At 47.8% G+C, this 25,162-nt stretch overlaps 1 protein-coding gene across 3 annotated transcripts in view; it reads right to left on the bottom strand.

The window, feature by feature from the left end:
* The window catches only part of srrm4 (serine/arginine repetitive matrix 4), a 37,906-nt gene extending 27,066 nt beyond the window's left edge, over window positions 1-10,840 (bottom strand). For 2 of the 3 annotated variants that reach the window (XM_040195512.2, XM_040195513.2), the window contains exon 1: window positions 10,013-10,840. In XM_040195512.2, the coding sequence (XP_040051446.2) occupies window positions 10,013-10,206 (194 nt within the window). In that variant the 5' untranslated portion in view covers window positions 10,207-10,840. The remainder of the gene's footprint in view (window positions 1-10,012) is intronic. The other variant, XM_078086159.1, reaches the window with a different exon arrangement.
* Between the last annotated feature and the right edge of the window lie 14,322 nt (window positions 10,841-25,162).

Here is a 25,162-nt window from a genome sequence, read left to right as displayed (position 1 = left end):
CTGGGAGGACGGCAGGCCCTCGACCCGCTGGGCCGTCAGCCGCTGACCTTCGCTGATCAGAGTCCAACTCGGGGATTTCTGATGTGCGTCCAATCGGATGTGGTTTTGGAGACGGGTTGTATTTCCTCTTTGGGTTAAATGAAAGTACACTTAAAACCACACAATAGTTTTCTGTTGTTATTCTCCTTACGTCAGCTCTGGAGTATTACTGACTGTCTCCACCTTCCAAGGTCAAAATAAATAACTAATTTCCATTTCAGCTCATTTATTTATTCCTTCTCACACGAAATGACCCTTCCATCTTTTTAGGTGGTGATTCATTCCTTCTCAGCTCTTCATTTCCAACCTCAAGGCCTCGGCTTTGTAGAACTAATCAAGCTCAGCTTTGTTAAAAGAACAAAAAAAAAAAGCCAATAACTAATCGGACTGAGCCGGGATGATTCGCACATCTTCCCCCAGCGCAGAATTCAATCCCTCCCTAAAGCGGCTGAGGCTGCAGTCATGACCCGCTGTTATTAGCCGCCTCACACTGGTATTGATCAACAACCCCCCCCCCTCGGATGCGTTATAGTTGTTTTACAGCTAAAAGGCAGTAAAAGTTATATTATCACTTAAAAGCATGAATCATTACATTTCTATGCTCAAAGAACAACTATTGAGTACAAGGCCAAATGGATTATATTTGAAAGCAGGAATAACAACATAACATAGAGTGTTAGGACTAGTGATAAACCTGTAACCTTTCATTGGTTGAAAAGAGCCGATCCTCAACGAGGGAGTGACGCCGTGCGGCCAATTACATCCTCCGATTGCATCCGCAGACGTCAGCGCGGCCTCGCCCCATCAGGGGGCGGCGATGGCGGGCGATTCTACGCGAGCGGCGGGACGTCTTCCTGAGATGCGGAAGGGGCGAGGAGCGAAAAGGCAAAAAGTGGAGGAGGCCGAGGAGGAAGAGGAAGGAGAGGAAGGAGAGGAAGGAGAGGCCCAGACGTGAGAGCCAGTCGGCCTTGAAATGATTTAATTTAAGCGATGAGGAGTTCACTTTGATAGGTTTGCATTTTAATAATGAATACTGAGACCGCTTCAGGGCTCCGCTTCCAAAGAAGAAGAAAATTGAAACCAACGAGACTCATTGTCTGAATGTCCTCTGTGTGTGTGTGTGTGTGTGTGTGTGTGTGTGTGTGTGCGTTTGTGTGCGTTGAGCTTCAGCCTCATTTTAAAGGATTTTTCGTGTTTTTCCCCAACATGCCGACTGCGGGCTGCATGCATATTTAATGAGGCCGTCGGCGCGGGGCGGCTTTCGGTCCGGGAGGGGCGCCGGCCTGCTGTCATGGTGAGCGATGGCGCTTCCTCGTGGCAGTCCCCCCCCCCTCAAAGGACTGCTGATCTTATTACCATTATGACTTTTTCTGCCTCTGTATATTCAACACCTGTCGCGTCATTTATGCTTCGGCTCAACACACTCGGGAGTTCCTCACGCAGCAGCGCGGGTTTACTGGACGCTGTGGTTTGAATAGATTAGCATTTACAGCACAAAATAAATACAAGAATGTTCGTCAGGGCGCTCCAGAAAAAGAAGGACTTCTGCTGTTCAATTTAAATTCGTATGTGTTGGATCAAGTTCAACTATGGAAAACGTGCTGATTATTTCAATTCTCTTTAGCAATGTATGTGGATAGACTTCGTATAAATGTGGCCGGCATCCTTCGGCGTGTGGGGCCTCTGAAAGGTGAAGGTCGGGTCACATGTTTTCACTTGTTAGGGATCTAATAGATCAGATGGATAGAAGAGCACCACTCGCTGGTACTGAACGGCTCAAAGCGAGGTCACATCTGCTCACATCTGGCTGTCCGTACGAGTGAAGAGGACAAAGGGACGTATCACCGTCTGTCTGGTCGTCTATTATCAGCCTATTCAAGGACATGTGCCTGCACATAATTCCATTCACTTTGACCAAGACAGGATCATGGACTGGAATATGATATTGAGTCAAATGTAATGACCTTGTAATAAAGACAGTGTCCTGAAATGGACGACTTTTTGCAGCCCGGCTTTGCAGTATATTGATTTCCCGCCGACCTCTTCATTGCAGAAGATGAATATTTTTCTTTCCCTTTCCCTCCTTCACCCTTTTTCGTCCCTGTTTTTACGTCTCAGAGATGTTCATCACATCAATAACCATCCCACACCTTTGTGTCGACATGTCTTACATTTAATCTGGCAGAGTCTGCACTTGGCAAACAGACACAATGAGAAGACACACACACACACGCACACACACCTGTAACACAAGCATAATCAATGCACCATGTTAATGGACTTAAATGTCACGAGTCGTTTTGAATGTCAGTGCACTCGGTCTTAATGTAAGGGCATCCAGGTGCAGAAACACATCCATGATCCTGCAGCTTATTCTACATTTGCACACGAACAATTTCAATCACACTGAAATGTTGCTCCTCGTTGTGATTGCGGAATTAAAGTGATTCAGGCGTAAAAATACAAGCTCAAACGTTCTGCCGTCGGAGCAGAAAATGTCTCTTTAGAGCTCGACAGCTCTTTGCCTCCTTTTCACTGATGCGGAGTGAACATTAAGTGGACCTCACTCATTTTGCACAACCTGAGTCCGTTGACCTTTTGCTGTGTGTGTTGCTCAGTGAATTATTCAACGTTTAAACTTCGGTGTGTTATAGACAAACCGCATGATGAGCTCTTAAAGTCTCATGCATAGTAAAATGTTGTTGACAGACAGACATTTGAACACCTCCTGCTAATGTTTTAACCTGGAATATCTGAGCTAGATGTCTGCCGATAACTTCATTTCACACATATGTATATATAACATGTATAATATAGACACAGCTTCCATAGATTATTTCTGTGTTGGAAACAGATTGCACTGCGTCACATTTAAAACTAAGAGAAGATAAGCAAGATTACTTTAAAAGAGTCACCTACGAATATCCGGGTAATAAGACTGGTCTGCTTTGGTTCCATGTGAGCGTTGTATTCTGGACATGAACCACACGCAAAGAACAGGGTGAGAGCAGAAGTTGAATCAAATGAAACATCATTATCTGGCTACAAACAGGTCACAACCCCCCCCCCCCCCCCAGACTAGACAATGATACACGTGAAATCGGCCGTGGGACAAAGGCAGCGTGAGGAATTGTCCTGAGGTGGACGCGCGCCGAGAGCTTTGATGCCTGAGGGGGAATTTCATGGCAGCTTTGAGCTGATGTTTCAGAGGAAGCGTTGACTCTAACCCGCTTTCATCTCCGAAGACGCTGCTGCTGCTGCTGCTCGGCTCGGCTCCGGAGGAATCATCGCGGTAAAGGCGGCGAGCTTTGCAGAATCAATCAATATCAGGTGTTCCGTCGTGTGACAAAGTGTCTGTATTTACCCTTTTAGTCCCTCGCTTTTGTTTCAAACTAAAAACAAATTAAAGGTCAGATGTCTTTATGACGAATTACTGCTTCTAAAGTCAGAGATTTTCCTCTTTTTATCTTTATCCAAATGCCAGGTGTGTGTAAAGGAGAAACACAAGGAGAAAAACAGAACACACACACACACACAAAGAATAATTAGACGAAAATTGGACTTCCTGACACGCATCCTCACATAACAAGGCGACAATCACACAATCAACACTTTTAGTTTTAGGCATGACAAAGTCATCTTTATACTACGTAACCTCACATTCGCCGAAACACAGACTGAGCTCATTTTTTTGTTCTATTGAGTTCCTCTCTATTGTGAGCATGTTAATGCCTTTAGGGGCCGTGATGCGTTCAAGCACGAGATGCAGTAATAATAACGTATGTATTTACGTGTGTGTCTGCAGAGTCAGAGCTGCTCTATTCTTTGATGCAAAACCCGAGCAAGCACACAATTTTACACCTTTTCACAAAGTGTGTACGAGACTTAAAAAAGAGATTGGCTGGATTAAAATATCAAAGACTCTGTTGATCTCACAGAGACCGGCTTTTTTTTCGCTCCCATCCTGCTTTGCATCGAGCGTGTGATCTCGAGTTGGTACAATTCTCAGCATGGCGACCATGGTGGCAAAATGTGAACAACTACAAGGTGCTGAAAGGGCTGAGGGGGGGGGGGGGGGGGGGCGGCGTGTGCCTCTGCACCAGGTGCTTATCACGATGATGATGATGATCCCATTTGAATGGATTAGCTGTGCAATCAGCACTAAATATAGATCAACTCCGCCGATTAGCATCTTTTGCTTTAAATGTCAGTTAGCTGACGCTTTTATCCAAAGCGACTTACAATAAGTGCATTTCAACCATAAGGATGCAAACTCAGAAGAACAAGAAACAAGAAAGCGACCATGTCCTGGATGTAAGCTGGACCCGATCCATTCACAGCCCGGTACGTGAGCACCAATGTTTTGAAGTGGATGCGGGCGGCCACCGGTAGCCAGTGAAGAGAGCGGAGGAGTGGAGTAGTGTGGGAGAATTTCGGGAGGTTAAAGACCAGTCGAGCTGCTGCATTCTGGATGAGCTGCAGAGGTCGAATGGCGGTGGCAGGGAGACCAGCCAGGAGGGAGTTGCAGTAGTCCAGGCGGGAGATGACAAGAGCCTGAATCAGCACCTGGGCTGCCTTCTGAGTGAGAAGAGGACGTATTCTCCTGATGTTGTAGAGAGTGTATCTACAGGATTGTGTTGGCGCAGTGACGTTGGGAGTCAGGGAGAGTTGGCTCTCAAGTGTGACGCCGAGGTTCCTAGCGGTCAAGCTGGAGTTGCCAAGGTTAACAATCAGGTCCTGTGTAGGAGAATCTTTTACCCGAAAGATAAGTCGTTCAGTCTTGTCGGGGTTGACTTTCAGATGATGAGCGGACATCCATTGAGAAATGTCAGTCAGACAGGGAGAGATCCGTGGCGCCACCTGGGTGTCCAAGTGAGGGAAGGAGAGAATTAGTTGGGTGTCATCGGCATAGATGTGGTAGGAGAAGCCATGCGAGCGAATCACAGCGCCGAGAGAGTTGGTGTAGCGCGAGAAGAGGAGGGGACCCAGGACGGAACCCTGAGGAACTAGTGAGAGGACAAGTTTCCGACTCAGATCCTCTCCAGGTTACCCGGTAAGTGGGACCCGTCAAGGTAGGACGAGAGAAGGGAGAAAGCAGAGCCTGAGACACCAAGTTCATGAAGGGAGGAAATAAGGGTCTGATGGTTTACTGTGTCAAATGCAGAATAAAGGTCCAGAAGGATGAGGACAGAGGAGACAGAGGCGGCGCTAGCAGTGTGGAGTTGCTCTGAGACAGCAAGGAGAGCAGTCTCTGTGGAATGGTCTGCCTCGAAGCCTGACTGGTGGGGGTCAAAAAGGGAAGAAGAGAGACCGGTCTGTAGTTGTGTTCTTCAGATGGGATTCTTCAGGAGAGGGTTAACTCTTGTCTCCTTCAGCGATTTGGGAAAACAATCAGATAACAAAGAAGTGGTAATGAGACAAGTGAGGAAAGGAGGAAGGTCAGGAGCGATAGATTGTAGAATATGGGATGGAATGGGGTCAAGAGGGCAGGTGGTCGGACCGGCAGAGGTTACTAAGGTAAGAGACAGGTGGGTGAAAGAGGGAAGTGAGGGCGATAGAGGTGGGACGTAAGTAATGGAGATGGGTTTGAGAAAGAGGAGCGTATGTCAGCTGTTTTTTGACATCTTGTGATGTATATTCCCGCGGCACACAAAGCGCATCCCACCGGAAAACGGGCCGAGCGCCGAGCCCCCCGACTCTGGTTTGATTGCAGTAAATTTTGCTGCTCAGGAATCAATATCCAATGGGAATCCACTGGGGTAATAAGTCGGAATGCCGCCCGTTGGGGGCTCGGGTGCCGGGGGGGCGGCATCATCTCCTAGTCTCCCTCAGCAGCCGAGATACCCGGAGATACCCGGAGATACTGATGTGAGTCGGGGGGGGATGTGCAAACTCGTCGCCAAGCTGCTCCTCCAGCTCTTTTTGAGTTCTCTTTCCAATTATTCCCATCATTAGAAGGTGGATTCATTTTCTCATCTTGGGTTTAGTCTCTAGGTTCAATGTGCATGTGTGTTAAAGAAAAGCACCTTGGGAAAATCGTTGTTCATTTCTCCTCTTTTGGTCTTGTCTTTTCAATCAGAATCACCTCGAGCAAATCGCAGCTGTAAGTCACAGAACATTAACTTTTACTTGCAAAACCAGGGGTGCCAAAAATAGCTCTTCCTAATCTATGACACTGTCATTTCAGGTACACTTAATGAAGCGGCTCACATCATCTGGTGTTTTCAACGTTTCTGATGTTCCCATCTTGTCCGTTGGACTTGGCTGTATTTCAAATATCTCGCCCATCATCCTTGGATGTTATCTGATATGATAGCCGAAGTATTATAGATCAAATTGCACTTTTTAAAGAGACAACATCCCACCGAAAACCGTAAAAACAAAAAGCCTAATGAGGCTTTCTGTACACTCAGTTTAGTGATAATCTCAAACATGGGCTTGTTATTATTCACATCTGATTTCCAGTTGAAAACCACGATCAAGCCGGGCTTGTATTTCAGACCATTAGCTCCTTCCACACATCGCCCCTCAACTAGTGACAGCTAAATGTGAGCAGCGCCCCCCCCCCTTACAAATCTACATCGGTCGACCCTGGAAAAAACCCTTGTCCCTCTCTCCAGATCATCTTTTTTGGATGTTTTCCACACAATTGAACCGATTATTTCTTTACATTATTTACCAGTATCATTTCCACGAGACCGTTTTCATCTCATTCGAAGCACGCACTAGTTGTCATAATTTCGAACTGCTGAGGATTTAGACAGAGTTATGCGTGCCTTATATTTATAAGCAGGCCATTTTCTCGCCTCCAGCTCATCCAAAAATGGATTTTTTTAAAAACTCTAGGAAATCATATCACATCACTCCCATTCCCGCACGTTAACATTGGCTCCCCGTGGGTCTAAGACTTGACTTTCCAAGGCACGTTCAGGCCCCCGGTTATTGTTGATATGTAAATCCCGTATGAGCCACAGAGATCCTCGGGCCAGAGTCTCCTATTTGTTCCACCCACTAGCTCCACGACCGGGGGTGACCGGCCCCCTTTCAGTCCGCGACCCTCAGCTTTGCACCTCCCTAGCTCCGTACTTCAGACTGCCTGAACCTGTCTCCACTTTGACACCACGTCCCTTTTTATGTAACTGTGTGTGACCAATTATGTTTTTCTTTGCACTCCATTGTGTCTAAACTATGACAGTCTTCTTGTAGTCTAATTCATTCAGCCTTTTTACTGTTTTATAAATATCTTCTGTTTTTTTTTTACTATTAAACTGCTTTATATCTGTGAAGACCGCACACATTATTATAATTATCATCATTAGCAATCATCATTAATTCGGTTGAACAGTATGTACTTTAATAATGATTCATTTTGAATGTGATCATTTCAAAGAAGTGTTGATTTGACGTTTCCAGGCTGTAGTTGAATTTCACGGCTTTCTTGCTGTAGTGTGTTCCTGTTATTTTGTCCAGCCCTGCAGTATATTCCCAGCGTGGCTGTCAGTGAACAAGCCCCCCCAAGCCCCTTCCCGCTCCTTCTCGTTAAACCAGCATCTGCTGAGGTAAGAGGCCTGAAACCCCCGACCACACACACACACACACACACACACACACACACACACACACGCACACACACACACACACACATACACACTATCCCCACCTCCCTTACATTGCATTCTCTCAAGCTTGCCATCTGCCACAGTTGGACAAGACCCCACTAACACAGTAGCCACACACACACACACACACACACACACACACACACACACCAACACACACGCGCGCACACACTCACACACGCGCACAAGCTTAGAACATTATCTCAAACCCTGGCTATTGCTGAAGCACATCTCCAGCACAGATGCACATGAACGCACACAAAGCAACACACACACACACACACACACACACAACCCAAAGTTGGCCAGGCTGCATATTTAATGAGGAGCCCCCCCATGAACAAAACAGCTTGCAGGGTCATGATGGTTTGGAGCACAGCCCCATCGCGCCGCATGGAGAGAGTGAACCCCTCCCCTCTGCCGTGCGGCTGGCCCGAAGAGGGGGAGGCCGGGAGGGAAGAGGGGAGGGGGTGAGGGGGTGGGGGGGGGACTGAGGAGGAGAACAACAACAAACTCTAATTACTCCTCTGTGGCTAACGGGCTCTCGCAGCATTTTGTGTATGTTTTGTTTCAGTCAAGAGAGAAAGAGGGAAGGAGGGGTGCAGAAACGAAGAGGGGGGGGACGGGGGGCGGCGCCAACCCCAAAAGAGACCTGTGTCGATGGAACACGAAATCTCTCCCCCTGTCTCCTCATCCCCCCGCTCCCCCCCTGCCCGCTCAACATGATGCCCCCTCACTTCCACTGCAATTGTTCACCCCCCCCCCTCCCCTCCTCAGTTGGCCGGGATGAATAACGATGTCTCCTCTTGGAGGGAAGGAGGCAGAGGAGCGAGCCCGAGGCCATGCTTTCTGATGGCCTAAGCACTCCCCAGTTACTCTCCGCTCATGCAAAATCAACAGCGCTACGGGGGGTGGGCGGGGGGAGGGGGGGTAGGGGAGCTGCCTCCTGCGTTTGCCATTCTCCTTGTGTTGTGTTTGTTTGTTTGTTGTGTTTTGTTCGTCCACGGATGTAGACGCATGGAGGCGGGGGCCTGAGAGGGGGCCGAGACGCCACCGCCGTTGACCCCATCGTCATGGCGGGTGGGAGGGGGGGGCACTTGAGGAAACCTTCCCTACTACATACGCTAAAGCCGAAGAGACAGCCGGGCCCCACGCCACAGACTCCGGCTATTGAGAGAAAAAAGGCTGCTCGGCTCATGGCAGCGAGCCACGTTGGTTTTCCTTTTTGTTTAATTTGCCCTTTTTGTTTTGCCCGTACCTCCAAATAGATTTGAAAGCACAAAGACAAAAACAAGGGCCGCGTTGGTTGGATTCCTGAACGAAAAGAGGCACATTTGGTGATATTCTTAACCGCGTAATCGTATCCCACCGGCTATATCACATCTCTTGTAACCAGGCGGCGTGCGGCGCGCCGCTGCCGCCGCATCGGAGCCCATTAGAGACACATTATCTGGTTCAGTGTGTCGCGCTGCCTTCGCCGATGTAGGATGAAATGGACCGTTCTAATTCTCATCAACATAGCTAATTTCACATAAGAGGAAGCTGATAGTGGGTGTCAAAACCATTCAAAGGTCACCCGAGCAGAGCCGGCTCGGATGATATGCAAGAGTGTGTGTGTGTGCGTGTGTGTGGTCGACCTGTTTGAACGTCCGTGGTGTTTACTGTTGGTCTCCTCGCGGGCAAAGAGCCGTGTGATTGTGCAGCGTTTGACAAACAGGCAGAGCGGAGCCCTCACAGGATGAAGTTGTCAGAGGCAAAAGCAACGGGACGAGGAGGAGAGAAGAGATCCAGATATTCATCCTTCCCCCCTCCAAGTGACAAGTTTGACATTAGCGGCGGGGAGATGCCGCCATGTGACCTCTACGGGGGAAAGTGTCGCACTCTTAATGCCAGCTGTGTTTGGCAGCATGTTTCAAACGTGTCCCTCTGCATTACGAAAGACGAAGGGACGTTCTTTGGCGATTAATCAACACCGGAGAGATATTTTGAGTCAGATTTGCAGTCGAATAGCACAGGCGTACAGGTTAGAATATGACAATGTGGAAGCTAATGTGTTTAAATGTGGTCACAGAAATGCGGTCAACGCGATGCCTTTATGCCACAGTCACTTTTAAATGTCCAAAAGCAGGGACTTCAGGGCGGGACTGACTTTGAGTCAAGGCTTTCTGACCTCAGTCCAATCCCCGGGTGTCCTTCTTAACATTTGCCGATGACACCTACAGATGTGTTGCAATGCAGAGTCAAAACAATCTTTGAAACAGATGGAAGGCAACCACATTTCAAATATGGGGACGAGGAGAGAACCCCAACATGCCGGTTGGTCCTTTTGCCTGCGATCGGAGAGGAGAACTCACCTGGTCAGCCTCCGGCGGGCGGTGATGCTGGCCACGATGACGCTCTCCGGCCTCGGGGTGGCCACGGCCTTGAAAGTCCCTCTCCAAAACTTCTCAAAGAGCTGCTTCTCCTCCAGCTGATAGAAGCTGCTCTGCGAGCCGGGGGTCGGCGGGGGCCCGCAGGGGCCCGGCGGGAGAGAGCACTGGGACTGCATCTGTGGTGGTCGTCTCCAAACACACCTCCCCTACCACCCCCCCTCCCCCCTTCACCCACACAAACCCCTCCAAAAGAAACACTCAAGCGCGCAAGCACGTCGCTCTCGGGAGCTGTCCAGGTACTGAAGCAAAGGGAAAACGGCGCGTCCAGGTGCCGCGCGCCGCCCTCCGCGCTCACAGCGGCGGGTCAGCGTGTGTCAGCGCGTCGGTCCGCCGGGGAGAGGGACAAAGGCTGACCCGCTCCGGCTGGAGGCTCCGTATTGTTCTCCCCCGATCGAGGGGAGGGGGGAGGATGAGTGGAGGGGGGGGCAGATTGAGTTTCTTTCTCTCCGCCTCTCCTCTTCAGTCACATCTGCTGCTTCTTTTTTGGAGGGGGGGCGGGGGTGGGGGCGACGGGGGTCCGGGGGGGGGGGGGTCGCCTCCGTCCCTTTTTCTCGCTCCCCGGTCCTCAGGCTCACGCAGATGTTCGCGGCGTCATTGCAGGAGACAAAGTGTTTTTGCCTTTCTGGTGAGTGAGCCCGGTGAGCTGCGAGCAGGTGTCGCGGCGTGCCGGAGGGCAGGTGTGGAACCAGAGAGTGCGCGTGCGCGCGTGCGTGCGCGCGTGTGTGAGGAGGGAGTGGAAACTGAGTGAGCAGCTCAGCTGAGAGCGGCTTGTTTTGTGTCTCTCGGCTTGTGACGTCAACGTTGGGGGCTGGACGCCTCTCTCTCTCTCTCTCTCTCTCTCTCTCTCTCTCTCGCTTCTCATCCTGAAGACTCCCAGCATCCGTCCTTCTGTGCTTTATTTCTTTGTCTTTGTACCACAAATTTTCCTCTCATGTTTCTTTCAGGAGCGACCGATTAGTCACTAATTCTTTCACTCGTTGAATAATAATCTTCAAGGAGAAGCTGCTTTGCCTGTTCATTGTGCCGCCTTGTTTATGTCCATTGCGCCTCCTACAATACATATCGCAGCTGAATGAACTAAACCTTATTGAGACCATCTGCATCTATAGGTGATGACAATGTCTCTTCACCTGCAGCTACAAAATACTCAATATTGAATGATAACTTGATGGGCCTGAGTTCATAAAAGTCAGATCCCACATCAACATGTGAACATTTTCCTTAATGGATGGTTTGGTATTATAAGCTTTCCCGAGTCAGTGATTATTGATATGTCTGCTCTACACTTCAAGATGTTGTACACACACACACACACACACACACACACACACACTCCCGAAGTGTCTTGGACAAAAGGCCGAGTGAATCAGCATAACAAAAGGCCGGGCTCAGTGAGGACCAGCCAGAGCATGCGGCCGACACAACCCTCCCCCTGGTGGGGGGGTTGAGCTTTTCCCTGCTGTCAGATACCTCCTCCCCTTCCTCTCCTCTCCAGGCTGCTTCTACGCAACACACAAGCGCTAATGTGGAGCCCTAAACCACAGTATTTGTTAATGATGGAATGACGCACGTTCTTCCTCACTGGATGCTGATGGTAAACGCATCTGCCCCAGAACGCATCTGCCCCAGATGACCAGAGGACCACAGTGTCCCCCGGCCGCGTGTGAACAAGGCGCCGACAACATCATCACGTCAACTTGTTCCTCCCCCCGATGAGGAGTTGTAGGCGTGAGCAGGAATTAATCCCTCTCCCCGCTAATAGGCACGCACGAGGACACGGCGCCGTAACCCGCCTGGATTAATAATGCATGTGTTGGCAGATAACATGAAACCTTGATGTATGACAACGGCAGCCACGCGGTGATAAGTGGCTGCCTCATCAGGGCGCTTTGCATAAAGACGGAGCCCCTCGAATCAAACCAGCAGCTCCTGCACAACCCAGGAGTACCGTTTCCTTTATGGTGGTGAATATTAAACAGCCGCTTCTGCCGTGAGATGAAGTCCGGGTCATGCTGGAGGGGCCCGGGGGCCGAGGGCAGCCGGGTGGTCTCTCCCTCCTCCCGCTGAGTGCTTTCATGAAGTGCTTTGGCCAGCGGAGGTTTTTTTTTTTTTTGCATGGAAAGTTGAGCTGAAGGACACGGAGCTGTTTGTGGAGAAAGTGGTGTTGTAGCGGAGGGAAGACTGGCTTTGTGCTTCAGCCTTGGTGTTTCTGCAGAGAGAGCGGCACCTGAGGACAGTGACATGTTTTTGAAGAGCGGCGCCTCTGTGAGTTTAAGGGCCCGATGGCCGGTCCCGTGCCGTGACCTCGACCTTCGTGGTCGATTCCAAACCGTTTCCATTCCAGTCCAACAAGTAACCTCAACCGTTTCATGTCCGGGCCCAAGCGTCGCCATGGGAGGTCAACGCCCTATTTCTCCCATACTGACAGTTGAGCCGGCTGGTCACGGTTGCTAAGTAACGTTCACCTTGGACAGCAGTTGAAGCACAACCAGATATTTTAATTTAGTGCTTCCAGGTTTAAAATCGCCACAAACCAGCATGATCAACCATTATCTCTTGTCCCACCGAGTCAGTAATGTTTTCACATTACTATTCAAAGCAAAGCCCTTTTTCTAATGATTATTTTAAAGGAACAGAGGGAACTTATGAGATGTTATTGGCCGGGCTCAATGGCTTTGCACTGCCAGATGTCATCGCGGCGGTGTTTGCAGTCGTGAGCACAGATGGATTCATCTAGGTGGATTTTCCTTTACGTTGTTGATCGTTAGGGACGAAATGAAACATTTCTCTTCATCAAACAGAGTTCCGGTCTATGAGGTTTTGTTGTGCAGCTTCTCCCACCAATGCATTATTGGAAATATTATTTTTGTTATTGAGAAACTCGTCCAACGGAGATCAGTACAGCAAAGCCTCACCTTTCCTTCAAACCCCTGAATATCTCTTTCTTTTCACAGCATTCATTTTTTATTTCTCACTCTGCATGCACACCCACACATAACTTCAAGAGAAATCAGCGCTGGTTTTTATCTGAGGATCAGCTGTCACCGCAGAATTTAGGATAGCCGGCTTAGTTTTTCCAAAGGGTTGGAAGAGATGTGACAGTAATAACGTTTCTTGGCTGAACTCTTTTCTTTGATGTCACTGTATTGTTTAGTTTAGAATGAAGCCGTTGTAGTCCAGCTAATGAGGCTTGAAATCCAAAAGAAATATGAAACCCAGAGAAATGTGAAGTCAGTTGTGACCATTTCTGGTTTCTGGTTTGTTGTCCGGATGATTTATATTCTGTTCCTTTTTATCTCCACTCGTTTAATTGAAGCAGCTGAACGTCTTTTCAATTCGGGGAGCTGCCTCAAAACCGACACGTCTCTCCTTAAGATGTGCTTTTTTGTATTTTTGTCACATCACTCCATGACGCAACAAGCCGTAGATGTCAAAGAGACGGCTTAATATTATATGAAGCTTAGGCGAAAGTTCAGTCAGGAAGACTGAACAGGCGGTGCCGTTCCCTGGTGGCCTCCTCTCGCCCCGTGGCCGCACGGCCAGCTGATTAGGGGCGGGGTCAGGTAGCACCAGCCAACCAGACGTGGCGGCCGTTACCGTAAACCAACTGCATCGGTGCAGGCAAACGTTAAAAACTCTTTTGCTGCCAGTTGTCAAAGTGGACCCGACACCTCCAATCTACAGCAGAACCTGGCACATCAGGGGAGCAACTTATTCTCTACCTCCACCACCAGTCTCTGGACTCCCAAAGGGGGGAATATGCCTCATCTCGGTTCGGCGCCCTACGGCAGGAAGGGCGTCCAAGCACCAAACAGCATTGCAATATAAATATTTATGCCTGTTATAATAAGAGAACTTGCTCAGTGTTGGAAGGATTTCGCAGATCCTTTACTGTGTAAAACAATAAAAAATATAGTGTAAAGTCAAATGAATGGATAAAGAAATTGAAGTACTGGCATCACGATAAACTCAAAGTTACCAAATATTAGTGAAGTGTTAATAATAATCCCTGGATTATGTAGACGTAAATAGAAACTATTCCTCACAATTATACTTGAGTAAAGGACTTGAGTAAATGTAATTATGTAATGTAACGTAATTACATTCCACCACTGCATTAAACTATTACTGGTTATCTGGGGATGAAAATGTTGCCTTTAGGTGTGAATGTCTGGTGCTGATTCGTCCCATAGCAACCGCGTTTGATCCCCGATATCGTAACTATGCACTCAGCTAATTAACGCAGACGTTCGTAAAAGTGGTCCATCGCCCTCCGGTGACACTGGCAGAAACGTTTGAAAGGACATTTCAGTTCAACTTTGAGGCTCCTGTTGGCACGACAAAGGCATTAACGAAGAATCCCAGCATGCACTGCTGCTGTTTTATACACAACCAAGACGCAGGCTCTTCGTCTGGTTTGAATGTTTGCTCGGAGTCCCTTCATCAACATTTCAAGCCCAAATTCAAGGTGCCTCGGCTCAGCCTGCTCGATGCCGATAAGACTTTTCATTTTCAGGCCACCGCAATTTTGGAAAAGTCGGAAATGGCCGAGGTGCGAGGAGGACGTCCGATAAAAGTGGAATAACAAAGAAGAGGAGAAACCTGCTGCTTCCGACACATTGAAGGCTGCAGCGGTGTGTGTGTGTGTGTGTGTGTGTGTGTGTGGGGGGGTGTTAAATTGAACATTTCCCTGCAGCATCCAAACAACAGCACTGCGATCACATGACTTTGGCCTCACAGTAAAACAGAAATGTTGCTCTTCTTACTGAATCTTTCTATTAGAACTTCAGCCTGAATATGAATGGTTTCTCATCACGCTTTTATCTCGCCATCGGCGCCGTCTCAGACCGAGCGCCAAGTGTCTCGGCTTTAGAGACATTGGATAAAACCAGCAAAGCAGTCAATCTGGCAGTGTAATTACCCATCATGCAGTAGCTCAGAGCTGTTCTTCCTCCCTCTAGGTGCATGAAGAGATAAAATAAAGTTAATCCCTCACACCCAACCTGACTTCACGTCGCAGTGCTGGTTGTCACCACAGAAACTTAATAGAGCTTAATACGATTTATGGTTAAGGAAATTAAACCAATGAGCAAATGACAGAGAGGAAAGTTAAAAAGGTGCAGTTTGTTTGTGATGGCTTACTGCTAAATAATCAGAGCTTGGAAGGAAAAGGCACCATGTACTGGATAAGAGCACAGATGGAACACAATGATGAAATGACACAATTCCCAACATGTTCATACAAAGTGACCTCGGGGGAAACTGCCTTTTGCATTATCAGTGTCCTGCACCCGCGAGTCCCGTCTCTGCCATTTGCACACCAGTAATCAATACGTCTCATTTCCCTGACAGGCAGAGATTGCTGTCCAGGTAAACAAAGTGAAAGACTCGCTGCAGTCATTAAAATTGCACAACCGTTATTTTCCTCACGGCCAATTGCAGCAGGCGCAAGTAATGACCTTCACATGGCGAGGCTCCTTTAAGACGCGCTTTTGTCCTGAACAAGCATGCATCTAAACCAACTTTCATTTTATTGAAGCATTTTTGAGCGCTAGAGATGAAGAATATCCCTTTTGTTCAAGGATCATTCAAAATAGGACCCGGGATACAGATGTGCAGTGTGGGAGGGAGAGAGGGGAGAGAGTTTGATACCATTATTGGGGTACAAACATTTTGACAGCGTTGAAGCGAAAAGGCGTCAGTCAGTAAGCTTTTCCTCCACCTCTCCTCCTCGGCGAGGTTCGGTCCGTTGACTCAGCACAGTGTAGGAAGGCCGGGCAGGTGATGGTGGGTGGGGGCCGTGTGAAGGAGGGACGCATCAGCAGAGGGCAAGGGCGGGAGGACACCCCCATCTCGGCAATTTAAATCAACGCGACTCCAATCGGGGTCCGATCGAGACGATTACGTGTCTCTTTGTGGTCAAAGATATTTTTGAAGTTTGCTCTTTTATGGGCTTGTATTGGTTTTCAGCACAAAGTGCTTTGAAAAATTGCCCCCATGAGAAACGTTGAGTCTCTGCTGCCCCGAGAGGACCAACGATGACGCTGACCAAGACTCCGTCAATCTCCGCCCGCTTTCGGGTTCAACAAATCACCTTCCTGTGTTAAGTGCCCGCCCCCTCCCACCGACAGCTGCCCCAATGGTGGAACAACGGATATGACGAGCGCTGCACAGCAGAGCCACATGGAGGAGCTAGGCGCTAGCATTAGCAGCTAATGCTACTCCCGCACAGGCTTGTGCTGACTGGGATGTGACATTCTCTATTACGGGTTAACCTTCTTGTATTTACCCTAAAAAAAAGGGGTAAATGTGATTTTGTGTTGTTGTGGTTGAATGTAATTTATGGTGCTCTCAGATAGCTGCTAGACAACCCATAAAATACACAAAGACCCCGCTGGTACCAGCGTGAGAGTCCGGCTTTAGAAAGAATAAACGGAAACACATTTGGCCTGAAGCAGAAATTGTTGAATTGTGGACTTTTGGAACGTAAAATACAAAATTAGGGCCACTTTTCATTACAATCACGTCCTTGATAAAGAAAATAGAAACTTTTTTAAGCATCTAGCAGTTTCAGAGCAACCTTATTATCCAGTTGGAGAGATGTTTCTGGCATCCAAGTTGAATATTCCCTTAGTTTTTGGTCTTCTGGTCTCTGCCGGTGTCAGATGTTACGCAAAGCAGCCGAAGCGGCATCTGTCATTGTGACGCGTTTCGGCAAATAAAAGATCAACCTGCATCAGCAACCTGTGCCGAGGGCATCGCCGCGCCAAATCCAGTTTGAATTGCGTTAGGAAAAAGCAATATGACAACGTGATTAAGGATTGTTTGTAAAGGGGAGCGTTCGACAGGCCGTTCCTCAAAGAGGAACTACTGAAAACGAAAAAAAACGAGGCGTGAGCTGCGGATTCAAGTGATAATTTGTGAACTGCGTTGTTACAAACAAATCCAAGTCAAACAGTCCGACAAGGAGCCATATCAGCGCTTTACAGCCTGAAAGACTCGAAACACAGATTCCATTAAAAAGGCTCAGTTTTATAAGGCAAATGCAATGAGCATTAGCCGTGAATAAATAATCCCCACTCTGCAGTCCATTTAATTGCACCACTTATCAACTTGTCGGGGAAATCCATAGCAGCACGCCGGAGAATTTCCCCCACAACAAACAAACAAACGCACCCGTTTCACAGCCGCCCCCCCCTCACTCACAGTCTCAGCACAGTCAATATGGCCGCTGTTCGGGCCGGAGGAGTCCTTCCCGCACACCCGCTTACAAACAGGTTACTCAAATACACAATAGCTGCATAATCTGAAACATGCAAACTGCATAATTATAATGCACATCACAGTGGAACATGAGCTGGTGTGCGTGTGCATGTGTGTGTGTTGTGGCCAACACCTCCCTGAGATGACACCTGACAGCGGAAGGTAAATGAAGCTCGGTGACGAGCACGACAGCCTTCGTCTAGAGGGCAGCGAGCGGCGGAGGCACAAAGCAAAACACGGAGCGGCACGCCAACACAACCCGATGGCCTCGGCTCCATTCTGCCAATCTCTGCTCCCCACGACGCGCCTCGGACTTTCACACCCCCCCCCTTACCTCCCCACCTCCCCTCCCGGCGTAAAACCAGATCCCAGCTCCCAACACCCCGACGGACATCTGGGATTTTTTTATTTTTCCGCTGCCTGTAAAATCGACTGCTCCGGATTTAAAGGGCTTACAGGAGCCGAGAGTCCATATTGTGCCACTTCTGTGCACCGGAGTGACTTGACTCTAATGGATGGGTCCCTTGGACTGGAGCACGGGTTTGTGCGTGCGTACGTGCACACGCGTGTGGGTAAATCACTGTAGTGGAGCTCTTATGCTGAAGCAGCACACTGGCAGAAAACGGGCCGCGCGGCAGAAGACCTCTTTTGTTTGTGGTTCCTCGTTGGAAGGCGTGGCCAAGGTGTTTTTACCCCCCCTTGAAATGGCCTTAACCACACCAGACATTGCTAATTGCTGCACTGCTTGACAGGCAAACGTCTAAATACTATGGCGATGGAGGATGGGTTTTATCCGGCTTCGAGCACCACAGAGGGACGAGCGCATGAAGACTATCGTTCTCTCATCAGCTCGGCCTCTGAGGGAACAAATCTTCAAACTGGACCAGATGCAAGTAAACAGTTAAGTGTCAGTGAAGAACTGATAGAATCTGATTTACTGACACACTCAGTATTAACACCGGTGTTGAAAATGTAAAACTGCTTTTGTTTGCTGGATATTATATTATGTTCTGATAACGAACATTCAGGCATTTGTGCCGTTTCTCCGTTGCAGGACGTCGGCGGTTTCGTTGTTCGGTGGCGTGCGATTGTCCGTCCCGTCTTCTATGACGCGAAGGAGCGTGTTGCACATCAAGTATCCACAAATCTATCAGACGAGTTGTTTGCCGTCTTCCAGGCGTTTCGCAACCGGCGACACTGAGCGACTTTGGCAATTTCAGGTTCAACGTATTTCAGGTGCAACGTATTGACGTGAAAATGTGGCAGATTGTAAAACTAAGCGTTGGTGTTGTGTGAGTAGTAATAATCCTTCCTCGGATGCACACGGTCTTCTGAATAGATACATGACGGAATACATGAATACTGCGGCCAGGCGTGACAAATATGCAAACGACAACACGTTCCAGTGTACTATTACAGATGCTGTTGAAACATCTGTGGTATCTTCCGCATGTTGTATTTTCTGACATGTTGTGGTTATGTAAACAATTCCCTTCTGTATTTTCTAAGTTAAAAATGACAAAATGTCACTGTTTTCTTTTCTTTTAATTCCAGGAGCAGCGATCCATGCTCATTTGAAAGGGCTCATACTTCTCCATAACTTCCCACGTGAAACCCAGGGTGGCGATAAGTCATTATCTCCGCACACGTGCACCTCGCGTGCCACTTCGCAAACAAACTAGATGTTCTTGTATCGGCGCCAACGCTTTATGCTAACAGCCGCCCACATTCTCACGCGTGTCATCTTCTCGCGTCGCTTCATTTTTAGGTCGCTATCGCCGCCAAGGAGTCAATACGAAACCAGGAGAAGCTCAGACTCCCTTCTGTTACTCATTTACAATCATTCCATTTTCACTGGTGAGGTTTTTAAAGTTGAAAAAACATCACTCTAATACAATTTATCACAACACCAGCACAAACTGGAGCCCCCGCAGTGATGCTAATAGGCCTCGTCCTCAGCCTCACACCCTCCTGCCAGCCGGGGGAGACAAACAAACACGGGCCTCCAGCTCCATGGGAGCGATGAGAGGTTCTGGGAGGGAATACAAAGTGATGGAGGGGCGAAGCGGGAGGCGGGGGGGGGCGGAGGCTGCTCCTGTGCAGCGCAGCGTTTATGCACCGCAACAGTTCCTGCGCATCCCGTGCTGCTCCTTCGCCGCGGTGATGAATGAAAGCAATATGAAGACGCAGGAGTGAGGAGCCTCGGCCTTCTGTCCCAACACTGCTCTTTTATTTTATGAAGACGGGATTCAGATCATTGAAATGGGAATCGGTCAAATCTGGGAGAAACCGCTTCGCTCACGCTTTTGAATGACGGCGGGCGATCAGAGTTATGGCGCGTGTGAAGGGGCGGGTTCGAGTTAAATAAACAGTGGGAAGATTAGGTTAACAGAAGGAGAGAGGCCATCAAATGAATGATTACTGCTCCCACGGAGTACATTGGATCTGTGACTCCTGTGAAAGGCGTGTGTCAGATTACCTGTTAAAGACTCACAAGGCCTTTAGTTTGAGGCTTTTTTACAAAGGCACTGTTGTACCGAATGGGATGAAAAGCGAGAAGCTTCAGCTGTGCTTCGTGGGATTAATGATATTCTGTAAGGAGCAAGAGAGAAGAAAGAGAAACAGCGGCGGCGTTGCACGCTGTTCATTATGATGAGCTCTAGATTGCCTCCCTTTCCTCTGAGGCCACGCGTCTTTTTTTTTTTGCAGCTGCTTTGGAGACGTCCTCCTCGCTGATGGAACGCTTCGCCGCTAAGTGCTTTTGGCGAGGCGACGAGTCAAAGAAACCGCACCGGCGTAATGTAAACCGAGCTGTTGCAGCATAGCACATAATAACCAGATTTACCGTCCCAATTGTGCGTCGGCTGCAACTCGGGGAGCCGGTTTTCCTTTAAAGGCGAAGCAATAAGACAAGTCATTAATAAGCGCGGCGAGGCTGTGGGAGCCGCTGAGGCTGCACCGCTGTAGAAACACATCACAGTCAAGGATGTACAGCGTGCAGGGATGGCTATTGCTTGTCAGAGCGCATTTCCATGAGATATTCTTCTCATTGCACCACCCTCGCACTCGTTATCCGGGGCCAGTCACACACACAGCTGTCATGGGGTTTTATGTTGGATTCTAAGAAGAAGCATGATCGTGTCTTCACGTCGTGGGACGGAATGAAATAAAGCATCTACTTTGCATGTTTTTCCTCTTCGGCTAAAACATTCTGCACAATCGGTTTGGATTTTCTGCTGGAGAAAAGCCACCGATTGAGGAATGATGTGTGTTTAACTGTCACAGCGGTTCAATTGTTACTCACGAGGACCCCGGTTCTCTCCGACGCCCAGAGAAGTATTTTATTCATTTAAGGAGTCTTACAGTTGGGGAGAAACGCAATGGTTTCCAATGGTCGGTTCGAACTCCGGATCGATGCTTCATCTGGTCGACGAATCAGCAAACATCCGCCAATAATTATTCAGCTAACGGGCGTCTGCGCTCGACCCCGGCGTGCAGCTAAAGAGCCGTCAGCGGGGGTCCATTGAGCGGCTGCGTGATGCCGTCTCACCTTTATTCACCTGCGTCATCATCGCCTGAGGCCGTGTAACAGTTGTCTCTGAATGTGAACCACAGGGTGTCGTTTAAACTCTGGTTAAGCAAAAGAAATGCACTTCATCATCAACAGCGCTCGTTCAGACCAGCCGGCCCGAGAGCACACAGTTATATTGTTTTTCATCCACGGATCCCGCAGGTCACGTCAAATGAAAACGAGCCCGCTGACACTGATTGGCCGCCGCAAAAAAACATCTCAAATAATTCCAATGTGCAGATTTAATTTCCACCTCCCACGGTGCCTTAGAAGCTTTAGAAAAAAAGAAGAAAAAAAAAAAACACAGATCTCCCGCCTGCTCGGCTCATTTCCATCTACGTGGATAATTGCCCGACTTGACGTCTAAGTACAGATGCAAAGAAGCGGGGCAGCGGGGGGCCTTTTTCTCCTCGGGGATAATAACAAAGTGCATGGAAGCGTTGAGACGCTTAGCACACGCTACTCGGCGACACGCGCAGGCCGGTTGTTGTTGTTGTAAATCGTTGCCTCTGCAGAAGCAAAGAGGGAAAAACCTGTTGTGAAATTCAATTTGTGGAATAAACGTGGCGTTGAGTGATTTGTAACTCCTTTGCTGTCAGTCTGTGGATGCGAGGAACTACAACAATAGTGCAAGGTCTGTATCTTCTGTGTTCCTCGGTTTCACAAAGAGAGATCATCAAAATATCCTCTTTTCAATTCTGAGCCGACGGCCTTTCAGACAGTATTTAGTCCGTATTTATCTTGTTTTCCTGTGATGCACATTTAATCCTGATCTCACACAAATGGGAATGGCTTATTTTCACTTCCATTCATTTCTTAATCATACAAAACGATCCTTCTCCGTTCCCTCAGAGGAGAACTGGTGATCCACTATTAGAATCTTCGATCAAGAGACGGACAACAAATCCCGACTGTTGTTCTGCTGTTTGAGTCGAGCTCTGAAAGTCAAATGTCGCCCTGATCGATCGATCGTCGCTGTCTGGCAGTACGTCAACCTCGGCCTCCAGGTGACACAAGAGCGAACCTCCGCTTTGTCCCTTCTGGGCTCCTGTAGAGACGCGAATGATGCAATAGACGGGGACTCTGTGAAGAGGACGCGGGGGCCGACGGGGGGAGTCGGGGAGTCGCCAGTGACAGTTTCTAACAAACATGCGGCCACTTCCTGTTGGCATGAGGGACGAACAGGCCCTCTGAACAAAGCAGAGACGTTCAGCGCGCGAGCAGCTGGCTGCTGATGTGCTGGTTTCTGGGGGGGGGGGGGGGGAAGGGGGTTGGGGGGGTGTAGTTCTCCCCCCTCCATTTGGTCCCAGACCTGAACGAACGATGTGAAAGCTTCTTCATTGGAAAACCTAATGGTGTCTGTGTTTCGCGTAGAACAGGTGGAGGTTCGTAGCGGCTCCCCGCAGGGCCCGCCCCCCCCCCCCCCGACCGCGGCCCCCCGACCGCGGCCCCCGAAAACGTCTTTCAAGTGTCTCCAGTAATTGCTACTGGATTCACACGGAGGAGAACAGCAGACGCTTGTGAGGCTTGAAAGGCACCTGCTGTCTTCTTTTCACAGCCTTAATGTCCTGAATTCCCCGTCCACACACAGAGAGACACGATGTCTCCGTCCCTTTAGTTTCTGACACGTATAGACGATATTTGACGGATACCACATGTGACCTTTGAGCAAATAACTGTTCAATGAACCTTAATGGAGGGAAAGGATTTGAAATTATTCCTATATATCGGTTATTGGCCGGTCCTTTCAAAGTAAGACTTAGTTTTATAGTCAGAGTATCGAGGTAATTATTCATTAAACCAGCTTTAACAGCTGATGAGGTGATTTACAGATGAAAAGAATTACAACAAACTGTAGCTTTATTTTAATTTTTCAAAATAAAACTTCCAACTTAATTAACTATTAAAAAGATAATGTTAGAAATTGTTGACGGATACATTTTCCTCTTGTGGGAGAAGTTTTATCAATCCTAGAAATACACGATAAGTCAACTTAAACAGTGATAGACAGTATTGACAAAAGTCGCTGAATCACACATGCAGAAATATATATAAATATATATATGTATATATATATATATATATACTTTCTAATACAGAATACATGTACTTTTATTTGGAGAGGATCACGTTTTTGAACAGAAGGCAGAATAAGTTTTTAAGCCAATGACTCGCCGGCACACTTGGGCGGTGGGGATGCATCACACTCGCATTATTCTTATAAACCCACCTTTTAATATTCAGCCGGCGTCCGATCAGTAGCTGCTTGGAAATAACTTTATTCAGACTCCACCTGCTGTATAATTCTAAATCTGAAAAGGCAATTAACTCGGGGGCCAGCCTTGTTATTTCCTGGCTGTCGAGGAGTATTTCTGCAGAATGGGAAGCCTGATATGAGGAGCATACAGTATATATTCATATACACACGCGTACACTGTATATAAATAACAGCGTGTATTTACTGCCTGTGACAATCTGTGCTGGATGATTCATTCATTTTATTTTTCATGTTGGTCACTGAAGAGGAAATTATTATTTCTCTTATTTCTGTGACTTTGTTCCGTAATTGTTTGCTTGATTTTAGGGTGAATTATGAAATCCTCTTTTTGAAAATCCCTCCGTGAGTCCTCGATGCCTTCCAGCTCGGCACCTCGCAGAGATAATAATCTTATCGTAGCAACACAATCACTTTCTCACGATAACGCGTTAATTATCTAGTAAACACAATATAGTTCCTGTCTGGCTTTCAAATTAGCAGAATAATTAGCCAAACACCTCCAGATAAAGGGTTTTGTTGTCTGTAGTGGAATCACTTAATAAAACACCGCGACCTCCTCGCTAGTGAAGCACCTGCTGAATGTATTAAATCTGCATTAAAACAATTGATTGATCTGTAAATCAAGGTGTAACAGCGGCAGAAATAACATCGCTGTTCAGTCTTCCTTATTAAAAAAAGATATGATGACATCATCATAATCATTTCACTTGATTTTTCCATATTCAACACATTTCAAAGACATTGCTCCTGATACACGTGTGTGGATCATCAAAACTGAATTATTCTGGTGCACAGATGCAGATTATTAGATGCTGGTTCCAGGTTGGAGGGGAAAGTAGAAATAAGGGAGTTGAAGGGATGAGAAGTCTATTTTCTTACATCATCACACAAACACACACATGTGCTCATCGTCTTCATTGAGCCTTTGCTGCTAATTAAAATGGCCGGATGGTGAAGTCCAAAGGCTTGAGCAATATTCAACCCCCGTAAATAAGCTCAACCATTAAAGTAATGGAGGTCTAACAAGTGGATTATTACATCTCACAGAGCTGTTAGAGACTGGAAACATATAATAAAAAGGCCGGATCTGCTGCTTATGATGAAAAATATCCTTCAAGCTCACCTCAGATTTAGTTTGTGCGGAACATAAAACAAATGAGACGCATTAAACAGAATGTGTCCAAGCCAACGTTCATCTTGTGCTTTCAGATGTGAAAGCGAGCTCGTCCTTCCCCCGTCTGAGTGCTTCTCCCCCGTCCAGCGTCCATCGGGAATCAGTGTTACGAAAAAAACAAATGATAGAGTGTCAAATGCAGACCCGGATTTATTTAACACAAAGCTGCTTCAGTAGATTATGTATAAATATTGAATGTTTTGTTTGTTTAAGAGTCCAACCGGATTTTTGAAATGACGTTTCAGACACAAAATGAGGCGTTGAGATTGTGACGAGTAGCTTGCTGCCTCTCTCTCTTCGTTGAAGGGCACAGTTGATAAGTGTGTGGGGGGTGGTGGGGGGTTATAATCGATCCCGAGGCAGAAACTGATTGATCCCCCCCCCCCCCCCCCCCCCGGAGTCCCAGTAACTCATACAGGAGTATGGATCGCCTGCCACCGGTGAGATCTGTGGCCTTCTCTCTGTCTTTGTAAGAAACATAAACACTGAAACCGGGACAGCCGTGTTTTAATCCGTCTCCGTCTCCGATAAGAATTGACTGTTTTGTGTCCACGTGTTCATTTCTCACCCACAGCAGAGTTGAGATTAGCAAGATGGGAAGAAATTAAATAGTGGCCATTACAATGTGCAACAGATAAGAGTGTGAACACTTATTTCTTGTAGTATATTTCACAGGATTTACCTGCAGTGTCAAATGGGGACTTTGTCCCAAAACATTAAGTCATTATTTTGTCTCAACTTTCCCTCAACTGAGTAGTTTTTTGGCCTAAAGTTGACCAAAGAGGA

This window comes from Gasterosteus aculeatus, chromosome 13, assembly GCF_964276395.1.
Source record: "Gasterosteus aculeatus chromosome 13, fGasAcu3.hap1.1, whole genome shotgun sequence".
Taxonomy (NCBI): Eukaryota; Metazoa; Chordata; class Actinopteri; order Perciformes; family Gasterosteidae; genus Gasterosteus; species Gasterosteus aculeatus.
The sequence above is the reverse complement of the archived record's forward strand: the minus strand, read 5'-3'. Positions and strand labels throughout refer to the sequence as shown.